Source organism: Hylaeus volcanicus, chromosome 7 (genome assembly GCF_026283585.1).
Source record: "Hylaeus volcanicus isolate JK05 chromosome 7, UHH_iyHylVolc1.0_haploid, whole genome shotgun sequence".
Classification (NCBI taxonomy): Eukaryota; Metazoa; Arthropoda; class Insecta; order Hymenoptera; family Colletidae; genus Hylaeus; species Hylaeus volcanicus.
The window spans coordinates 1,104,920-1,115,928 of NC_071982.1; the positions used below are offsets into that span (position 1 = coordinate 1,104,920).

An 11,009-nucleotide genomic window follows, 5' to 3' on the forward strand; every position below is an offset into this window, starting at 1 on the left:
AATGCTATTCCTAACCTACTCAGACAGTATTTTCATGGAGAGAGTATATACATTAGTTTTTTGTATTCTATCATAGATTGTTATATTAGTTAGCCCGACGAAAGGTGAGTCGGTCCTGTAGAACTAAATCATCGTCGCGTTTTATACTTGATCGATCGGTCGAAGAAAAATCGAACCGACAATTCGACATGTGCACAATCTATTACGTAACGAAAACTGATAGTGCCTTGCGTGTCGCGTATGCAAATACGTTTTCTGCTCCGATGGTTAACTCTAATTCCAGATTAGCGATTGATAATCGATACCCTACGTTCGGCTCGACCTCGAGATGACATAATTTTATGAACTAGCCACAGTGCGGTATTCAATGGACAAAAATAAAAAACGGTTCCAGGTTCAATGTTTATCTAATTACGCAATAATATCATCGTTCACTAAATAAGGAACGCGAATGTGAAAATAGTACCATTAGAAATCAACATAGGATTATTTACAGGGATTTGTTTATTGTAACGTACCAACTAAAAATCAATATTCTCGTGTGTAATTCGTTTTTTATTTTCATTGATTTTCTTTCAAATACTGTTTGTTACACTGTTTGTTAAATATGGAAAATATTACCAAAGGTATGTACAACTTTGGTTCGCAACTTACAAAATTTTTCTTTAAAATGTAATTAAATAAAAACGGTTCAAATTATCATGTAATTTGTATGGTTACGTATAAAAAAAAAGTTGTTGTAATACAACGCTATATAATTTGTTTTTGCGAGAAACTACTACACCGAATGCTATGTATGTATCATTTCATTAGCGAAACCTATCCTTAATTAATCAATAATTGTTTTTCGTATTTTCATTAATTGTATTTTATTTTTACTGTAAAATTATTTCTCGCCGTTCTGTTAACATTAACATTCCCTTCTTCCATTATTATAAAATTTAATATCTCTCTTGTCATAATTACTATATTTTCCTAACGATACTCAAATAATTTTAGTTGACACGATTGAAACAATTTCCGCCCTAAAAATATGAATTATTAGCACATTCTAATCGATCTTTTATTTTTGCCCCAAAATCCTCATTCAAGTGCCGCACTGTGCAAGATTTTGAATCCGATCACGCGTTTGGTAGAACAGAACTCGAATAAGAACGTCAACTTATCGGATTAAACCCACCATCCGAGGAATTAACGATTTACGACACCTTTGGTGCACTTAGAAAACGTGCATACACCTACATTCGATCCGAGCAGGCATTATCGAGAGGCTCCTATCTTGTTTACACTCGACGGAGCAACGAACAAAGTTTCAAACAACCGGGACAATAAAGCGATTAAAGCGGTTGGAACCGCGCAAAGGCGTCCCGGTTTAAATCTCGCGATTAACAAACGAAACGTTTGCCTAGGCGGACTTTTGTTGGCGCTCGATAAGGTAACGATTATCTGCGCGGAAGAAAATAATTCGAACGAGAATTCGAAGCGCTCCATTCGCCGTGAAGGATTCCTCCTTTATTCCTCCTGAAATTTTGTTTTAAAATATCGCGACAATTTCCAGTCGAACGAACGCGACAAACGTCGCGTTACAAAAGCTTCGGATACCAGCGTCAAAAGATCGTTCGCGTTCCGAACGACGCTCTCGTCAATAGGCGCCATTGTTTCCCGCCTAACGGCGCTGTTTGAATCCCGGGGATTTCGTAGTTTCACTGATTCTAAGGCGAAACAACGAGGAAAATTGACGCCGATGATCTCACTAGCATGTGAGTGTCGTTTGCATACAGAGTCACAAGTTTTCCGAGAAATTGGGTTAATAGATGTGGAAACGATCGGATCGACCTCGGACGGAAGAACAAGTTATTTCTACGAGACCTAACGTGTTCGTGATAGGCTTTAATCTCGGGACGCGTGCCGCCAAAAAGTGTGGTCCTTTCTGTTGGGCCCGGCGACGAGAGAGACAACGGCACGGGCAGAAGTAGGCGACTCGATAAATCGGAAGAACCTGCAATTAAACTATGTAGAAAAATGTTACTATCTTTCTTCAATTACCAAGATAAGCCTGGTCTCGTCAGTATAACTACACAAACGGTAGATTGTTTCGAAACAGATTCTACTAGTTTTTAACTAGTTTTCAAACCACGAGATACGACAGTCAACTATACAACGGACGAAGCACCCGAAGGTGTAACCGACGCACCCCTAATAAAACGTGAAGCGTGTGGTTTCATCGATAACGTGTTATCGTGCGATTCTTTTAAGGCGACGAAACACGCTCGGTCGGTTAATTAGCGAGTACTATTTGCAACCGGCTCGTGAAAATAGAATATAACTTTGTTACGGTGAGAATCAACGCGTCAATTGTTGAGCGATGCCGCGTTATGTAATGATGATTTATCCGTGCAAACAGTATTCGCGAGATTTTTGTCCATGTTTCAAAAATGGAATCGAAACGGCCTCTCCGAATTCAGAACGAGTTCTGTCGAGTAACGCGTTTGCGAATCCCTCGATAATCTACTAAAAAATTCTACGCAGGACGGAACGCAGTCGCAAGGTACGGGACCCTTTCGTTCGGGCGTCTTTTCTTGTCTTGTAGCTGCTTGTTAAAAAAAATATTAATCTTGTACGAATCGATGCGATGATAACGAGGAAGAAACGCGAAAAGGAACGCTTCACCTACCTTCTGGCTGTCAGGTTTTCTCCGTTTCCTCTTTAATCTCTCCATCGTGCTCGTTCAACTTTTCAGAACTAGTCGATCCGGTGGCAGGCGATTCCCGGTTTCTTCACTGGATTTTACAACTACCGATTACCGTCGATAGAATCAGAGGACGGAGCCTCCACCGTCCAAGACAGGTGGTTTTAGACTGATCTTCTGTTCCTTGTATCGGCGACCACTTAGCGATATCTTCAGAGAACCGCGTTCAATGTATCGGTAACGTGCTCGCGCGAGCGCCGGCGCGATCCGTACACGCAGGCTACCGATTTGCACGCGTTTACTTATACCAGCGGGACCGAGACCGCACATTTGTATACATACAAGATACGTCCCTCTCCATCCGTGGACGACCGATATCGATAAATCCCGTGAGTGACCAAATCGGAGCGCGTGAGCGTGTTTACGCCGATCGCGGTGTCCGGGGGGGACATCGATGCGGTTCATTATCTCGGGGAAGAGTGTTTATACTGTCCAAGGAGGAGACGGTTGTCGGGTCTTGGTTATTGTGATTTCGGAGAAGGTTGTTTCGGTGGTGCGATAAGGAGGTCCTTTGACGGCGATGTTGGAACAAAAGGTCGACCGTTCGTTTTGATGTAGGAGAAGGTTCTCGGATGGCCAAGGTCTTTATTATCAAGCGGAGTTGGTGATCTTGGCGGAGAAGGTTGATACTCTTCGATAGGAAAGTATGGTTGTCGGTGTCGCTTGACGAATGTAATCAAAACCCGTTACGGTCTGGAACAGCAAGAAAAGCCAAGTATCATTCAGAGAGAAATATATATGGAACTATTCGTTTCCTGGGACGAGCTTGTTATACAATGCGTAAAAAAAAACGAAGCACGACATAATTTATTACGTAAGCGACATTGTGTGCCGAGCAGAACACGAAATCGGTATGAAATCAGTAAAATTATAGACGAGTAACGATTCAACGGGCATCGTAGAACGGTTACGGATTTATCGACTCGGCCGCAGAAAAAGAAGGATGCGAACGTAACAGAGATTCTTTTCTCGGACTATCGAGAGAGAAATAAGACAGACGTAAGTTCTCTGCACTTCTTTTATTTTTCTCCGATTTTGAAGTAGATGAGTCGAAAAGAAAGGGAAAAAAAAATATATATATATCGATTACCGCCGCTAATTCGAAATACCAGTTTTACAGCAAACGTCGCGAACTGATATCGGATGATAAACTGGAGCACTTGTTATTACAGGCTACGATTATACATAATAGTTTAATTAACTTCTATGGAGTTAACTGTAATGATATGGTCTTACTATAACAATAATTAAATTATACTACCTAATTCGTCATCCAATTAGACAGAATTATTTAACGTGTTAATTAATGAAGTAATTAATAATTAATCGTCCTATCGCCCGACTATCGGAAATTCGTTAACCTAAACGAAACCAACTTTTCTTCGGGACACGTAAATATCTCTTTCGATACAAAAATACTATCGAACGACAATAAATAACTAAAGATCCACGCGTCGACCATATCGAATGGCCGATTTTGCGAACGATAAGACGTTAATAAATACTCGTTATAAATATTGTATACACGCGAAAACGACGAATGCCGATGAGAAATTACCGATATAAACTTCCTTTCTTCCGAGGTAAACCACTGTTGGAATTTGGACGTATTTCGTTTCTACGATTCAGCCTAATTTCGTTCGAAAATATTCTACACACCATCGAGACCTACTCAATGTACTTGTAACAATGTAACTTCGTCAAAAATATTCTAGCCACGAACGCGTACCTACTCCGGCATCTCGAGACACTTAGCGTTAAATTAATTATGTAATTACTTCATCGATTAATGGAATAATACAATACATCGCAAAAAGTCATGACAATTTCACGGCTGCTTCTTTCCGCCAATCAACGCGACCTTCGGCTAGAACATATCCGCAGTATTTTAATACTTGTTCGACGCTTGGTGTGCGCTGATTTTGCCGACTGCAAACTCAGGAACACTAAGAGACTAATACCGATGCCGCTTTCTGTGGATAAACGTTTCATTCTTTTTCTTTCGTAGTGATTCTCGGCGAAAACGCAAACGCTAACAAAGGGACGAACACTTCAACACTTAAACCTAGGTGGAGCTCGAAGCATCGTAAATACGATTTTATTCCAAACCTCAAGCAACCGAAGGTCTACCTTTATTCGTTCGAATTCAAGGATAGCTCACAGGTCATCTTGCACAATTCCCAAATTATTCACGGAACAAGAATCGGGGGTCGTTATCGTCCGTTAAACCGATGCAAAAATAACAAGAACTTTCGATCGTTGTACGCTTTCGGGAATAATCTTTTTTTTCTCTTCGTTTCGTTCGCCATCGTCTTTGAATATTATACACGTCGGGTGATTCGTGTCGAGCAAGCCAACATTTTTATTATTTTTACACCTCTCCGTTAACGTACCCTTCGTTCTTGCCATTCGACCTTGGCTGTCTCGAAAATCTCACGCACGACTCATTCCGAATAAAGTTTAAAAACATTAACGATAGTTATACATCTATCTCTATACTTATTATCTGCCGAGGCTTCTCTCGTTGTTGGGCGAGCGAATCGTTTGAAACGAGCGACGTTCAGTTGCGAAGCCATCGGAAAGGGTGACGCAGAAAACAAGGGGGCGAAACGACGTAATAAATGCGGAAGAAGTTTCGTTTCGAAGGATTCGCTGTCTCGACCCGTAAACCACGACGAGCAGGCCAAGATACTTTAAAAGTTTATCGGCGTTCCCGCCGATATTAAAGACGCTAAAATTATTCATATATTCATTTCGTTTCCTATTATTAATATCTCTCTCAACAATGTCACTGAGTATTATTTATTACTTTTTTTTTTTGTTTCTTCTTCATTATGGCATTCTACCTGGTGTTTTTTCGATCAACCTATTTCGTTTTTAAGTCTTATATTCGTATCATCTTAACGCTCTCCTCCTCCATCCGATACTTTTCCTCTTCGATTAACCTCGTTATCAGTTATTAATTTACGAACGTTATTCGTACGATACGACCAAGATGAAGTACGTTTTCATAAATTCTTCGACAACGGTGGAACAGCGCGTTAAGGTTTCGACTATTCACAGCTACGGTTTACTTTTCGAATCGGATCGCGTGTTCGTTCAGAGCGCTAATCGTATTCACGATTTATACACAATAGCGACACGGTAACGCGTATTCGGATCGAGAACAATTCACCTTTGTATCGCTGCCTTTGTATAATAATATAAATATATCTCCTGGGAGAAGTAATTCCCGGTATCCTTCGAATCTCTATTTCACGGTGCGTCGGAACTATGCGAAACGACGAAACTGAAATGCTCGGAACCGTCTTCGGTATGTAAATGCGCGGAGAGCCTGCGCGAAAGGAAAGCAACCGGCTTAAACTATATCGTTAATACTTCTTGCTTAAGTTCATTCACTCGTACGGATTTAACGAACGAAAGTCTGCGATATCTATTAGGCTAGTAGAGAGGAACGTCTCGTAATTCGACGATTCTCTTGCGCGAGAACGAATTACGCGGTACGCGGAACGAGTGATAGGCCAGAGGATAGATTCGTCTAAAGGCTGGCGTGATATTGCAACATCTTACCCTGGAGAGCGGAGACTAACGTAATTCTCTTATGTCTTTCAGCGATTCGTGGATCAACCGTAAGCTAAAGTATCGAGGTTTTCTATGGTAGAAAGATTATCGGCTAAAGAGACGACGATACGTCTACGCGGGACTGGTGGTGGCGTTTGCTATCTCTCCGCATTTCCTTGAAAAAGAAAATTGTTGATTTTTACAGCGGCACGAGGTTCGCGTTCGTATAACGATGCAACGTTGCAAATGATTCACACAAACGATTGACACGGGACGCGTTGCGAAGCTGATCAAGCGAGAGACTGATATGATTAGGTGTCTTACTGATCTTTGCGGTCGCCTTAAAAAACGTAGTTCTAAACTTCGGGCTACAAAGACAGCCGTGAGTGAAACGTTCGATGAAACGGTACGGTATACCTCGTATTATGCACCAAACACATTTTTAGCGTCGGACGTTACGTCATTCGCCAGGATCGTCCCACTTCGCTTCCTCGGCTATTCGATCAAAACAGTCTGACAGGAACGTGTACTGCGAACAGAACGTTCATCGTTCGAGCGTAAATAGCGCGAAACAGTTCGATTAAACTGTTGCAATGCTTAAAAAAAAAAAAAAGAAAAAAAAACACCACACAAGAGTAAACGCACGCAACACACCGACGTGTGAAACTTCTTTTTGAATCGATTGATTGGTAACTACTGCGGTTGAATACTTGTATGTACATATTTAAGTAGCAGATACAGGTCGATTAGCTCGAAATTAACGACTCGAGTAAGTCGTTCATTTTTATCTTGAAAAGAGGCAGTGTAACGAATAGAAAAATACAGCTCCTTGTTATTAACCTTCTAAGATAAAAGATAAAGAAGTTATTTAATGCGGTAGTTTACGCTGACTCACTCCGTGTAAGAATACGTCGTTTAGAAACAATTTTCGTAAAAAGATTTGAATAAAACACTTACGTAAGGTGTGAAGACCTTAAGCCAACGCGGCGGACGATTGTCCTGGCGCGTATATTGGAAGCAGAATGCCATTCCTTCCTCGTCCACCTCCCACCGGGTGATAGTGTTCCATTGAAATTCAACGACCTGAGATTCCAAAGTACCGTCCTCCTTCGCCGCGTGCAGCTTGAACGCCGCTGCTCCCACGGCGGCGACGACGTGCCCTTCCTTCCTCGAGTCGCACACGCAGTGAGGGAACACGATGTCGCCGTAACCGCTCAATTCTTTCGCCAGTTTTAGGTACTGCGAGTACAAGACAAACAGATGGAATTGATACTCGTACGAGCTTCGACATTACGATTCGCTATGAGTGTGTCTATATTAACCCTTTGCACTCGAGAGGTGACTCTAGTTTACGTTTCATTTCTTTGGAACTCGAAGTGTCAATAAAATACTTGTCAGTGCAGTAAAGGTCAGTAAAATCTCAAATTAGTTTGTGATCACGAATCCGGCTACTTGTACGAGCTTTGACATTACGATTCGCTATGAGTGTGTCTATATTAACCCTTTGCACTCGAGAGGCGACTCTAGTTTACGTTTCATTTCTTTGGAACTCGAAGTGTCAATAAAATACTTGTCAGTGCAGTAAAGGTCAGTAAAATCTCAAATTAGTTTGCGATCAGGAATCCGGCTACATCTTCCAAGTCAATCTAAGCTTAGCATTCGAGTTACTGGTAGATACCAGAAAAAAAGGCCTCGAGTGCAAAAGATTCACACTTTATCTACCGGGCTATTTAGAGACGGTCTTTAATTAAAAAAAGAATTTCCTACAGTAGCATATGCCAATCTAGGCTGACAGTAATTCCGCCATACTGTTATTGGGTACGTTGAGAGCCAAGTCTGTTTCCAATAGCTAAATACTGCAATTAAAAGGCCTATGAATAGGCTCCCGGTAAATAAAGTGTTAAGGGGTAATTGAAGGCCCATACTAAGTAGCGAATTCGTCCGCGAATGTTTTCCAACTCACCTCGTGTTTCCTCGACGCATCCTGTAAAGCCTTCAACTGATACAATCGTTCACCGGCCGTGATGTGGCCTCTGTTGACTTCGTCAACGGTCTGCCAGAATATCCACGTTAACGCTTGCTCACCGAGTGGTCTATGTACATTGAAAAGCCACCTCCTTATCGCGAGACACGTCGCACTGGCGGTCGAATAGTTCTGAATGTACAAAGTGTGAGGGTGCTCGTGAGGTTGCAACTTCCGTTCTGAAAGAAACGAGCGACGTTACGTAAAAAAAAAAAAAAATTATCATTGAACCCGTCGTTCTCTACCTACCGAAATTGTACTCGACGATTTCGAACAGGTAAAAGTATTTCGCCGTTTCCGCGTCCAAGCCTACTCGGCTGCAAACGGCATCGTACACGTCCTTCACGGAAGCAGCTTTGGCAACCGTGACGGTGACAACCTCGCGGTCCGGCAGGAGTACCTTGAGATCTACAGCCGGCCCCTGATCACCGTCCTCCTCGAGTCTGTCGGTGAGGAAATCTTGCATGGCGTCGCTCTCCGCGATTACGCGCACGGCGCACACTTTCTCCAGGTACTGCTCCAAACCGCGTCTTCGAGCGTCGAGTTGCTGCTCGCTCAGTCTGCAAAAATAAAGTCGTATTCGTTACCAGCGTACCGTTCCGAACCGAAGATTACATTAAAGCGGAATACGTACTGGAATGGCCATTTCCCTGGTAACTTGGGAAAGTTGAAGCCGATGAATTCCTTTTTCAGAGCCACGTGCAAGGCGGCGAACTCTCGGTAACGCCTGGAGCACAAATGTCTGCCTGCCATGTGGACGTTGAAGACGACATAGCGCTCGTGCTTCCTCTCGCGTACGTGGTAATCCGGGACGCTGATGGGCAGGGATCGTTTCTCGCTGTAGTCCACGGATGCGTAACTAGAAGATAAGTGAATAATAAAATACCGAATTTCTAGATTAACTTTAATAATGCAATCTAAGTAGTAGGTTGTCCCGAAACTTTCTTTCGCGAGTTGCACTCGATTATTTTATGTGATCGTGTTTATATAAATGGACGATCTAATTTCATAGATATTCATGTTGTAACAGTAATGGAGCGAAATGAATGGTGCACAATTCGGTAATATAGCGTAAAACATATCGGCCAGTCTGGAAAGGCCATGACGATTTTTAGTAGGCGGTACAGGTCTGAATATATCCGAATGGCTGAAAACAAATAACATATCTACATTCCTTAACAGGTGGAAAGGTCGTGGAATAAGATAGTACATGTATAATTCAATAAATATACATCAAAATTCAAATATGTCTTTGAATTTTTCTTAAAAATAGGCATGTACTTTCCGGACAACCCAATATAATATTGTGCACGTGTTACTTATTAATAAAGCGAAAGAATCTTTTGGGACAACCTAATAGAAATTATTTCTTTATACATATACATATACATATACATATACATATACATATACATATACATAGAAAGCTGTTGAGTATTCCCATAAATTAGCTAGAGATTATTTCATACGTTTCACTGGAGTTTTAACTCGGTTATATTTTTATTTCCAGAAATTATTTAATTATCCGATGTAATAGAATTGCAATTTACCTGAGATCCTCGAACGGTTCCAATCTTTCGGCCTCCTGCGGCGTGACGGAGATAACGGTGAGCGTTAAGACGTCGCCTCCGGACTTGATTAAGTCCACTACCTGCTTGTGGGTGGCTCCCTCGACGTTCACGTTGTTCCTGCAATAGACAGCAGGTTTTATTCGCCGAAACAAGCCACGTGGACGATAGACCGGATCCTCGTTTACCCGGCTGCGATCGCCTTGAGCCTCGAATCCACGTTCGAGCCGCGACGACCACGGTTCCCCAACCACTCGCATTGCACCGCGGTCACGTAGCACGACAACATGTCGTGGCGAGATTTCGACGGTGGTATCGGTCGGTCGACCGATCGCGCAATGGCCACCGACGCGAAAAGAGTGGAAACTTCCTATTCCAGCGGGACCGGGTGAGATTTTGCGTCCGATCGATACTTTCGCGAAAGAAACGAAGGGGAACAGGTAGCCAGCCTTGCGCGAGTGAGTTTTCAACTCCGAGGCGTGAAAGGAAGAACGTTGTTATTGGACGCGAACGGAGCCACGACTAAATTCACGATCCGCGTTCCAAAGCAAACGCGAGCTGAATACATTACACGTTTTGCCTATCGCTTCCCCACCGAGCCTTTTCTTCTGTTATCTTTGATTCCGGAGCGAAAGAGGTTGCAGAGATAAAACGCGCCGCGTTCGAGACCGTCGCGGCCCTCGGATCGTCGCGATATCTTTGTTGATACTCGTCGACGGTTTTTACTTTACTTTAATTATCGCCTTTTTCGTCTCGTTTATCTCTGCGAGACAAGTGTCGGAAAATACGAACTCCAACGAGCGGTATGGTAATCCTTACTCGACGTTAACATTATTTAGCGCGACAGTTTGCGCTTGGAGAATTTTTTTTAACCCTTTGCGGTCGTATTAAATTTACCCATGGCTATTGTACCGGTCGGAATTAATTTCCGAAGAGCAGCGATACGTAATATACAAGCTTATGACGGATAAACAAGATTTATGAATTCCTTTGTGGACTTTAGGTATATGTTTATACAATAATTAATAAATAGTTAATAAATAATTTTCTAATAACATTATAATCAAACAATAATTGCTATAATTGCTCCTCAGAATAAATGCCATCG

At 42.2% G+C, this 11,009-nt stretch overlaps 2 protein-coding genes and 1 long non-coding RNA gene across 6 annotated transcripts in view; 1 reads left to right on the plus strand and 2 right to left on the minus strand.

The window, feature by feature from the left end:
- The window catches only part of LOC128880184 (myogenesis-regulating glycosidase), a 14,265-nt gene extending 11,398 nt beyond the window's left edge, over positions 1 to 2,867 (minus strand). For both annotated transcript variants that reach the window (XM_054129977.1, XM_054129976.1), the window contains exon 1: positions 2,675 to 2,867. In XM_054129977.1, the coding sequence (XP_053985952.1) occupies positions 2,675 to 2,719 (45 nt within the window). In that variant the 5' untranslated portion in view covers positions 2,720 to 2,867. The remainder of the gene's footprint in view (positions 1 to 2,674) is intronic.
- A 306-nt stretch (positions 2,868 to 3,173) lies between these two features.
- LOC128880190 (uncharacterized) lies at positions 3,174 to 5,750 on the plus strand. Its single transcript, XR_008457775.1, has 2 exons — positions 3,174 to 3,313; positions 3,372 to 5,750. It is a non-coding gene; the product is annotated as an uncharacterized LOC128880190 (long non-coding RNA).
- LOC128880186 (sorting nexin-27) overlaps positions 3,754 to 11,009 on the minus strand; it is a 20,776-nt gene continuing 13,520 nt past the window's right edge. The window contains exons 2-8 of one of the 3 annotated variants that reach the window (XM_054129983.1): positions 9,884 to 10,021; positions 8,968 to 9,192; positions 8,583 to 8,893; positions 8,274 to 8,512; positions 7,268 to 7,549; positions 6,728 to 6,839; positions 3,754 to 6,485 (exon numbers count right to left, since the gene is read on the minus strand). In XM_054129983.1, coding sequence (XP_053985958.1) covers positions 6,771 to 6,839; positions 7,268 to 7,549; positions 8,274 to 8,512; positions 8,583 to 8,893; positions 8,968 to 9,192; positions 9,884 to 10,021 — 1,264 coding nt within the window. In that variant the 3' untranslated portion in view covers positions 3,754 to 6,485; positions 6,728 to 6,770. Of the gene's footprint in view, positions 6,840 to 7,267; positions 7,550 to 8,273; positions 8,513 to 8,582; positions 8,894 to 8,967; positions 9,193 to 9,883; positions 10,022 to 10,089; positions 10,918 to 11,009 lie in introns of those variants that run through there. The other 2 variants (XM_054129985.1, XM_054129982.1) reach the window with 2 other exon arrangements.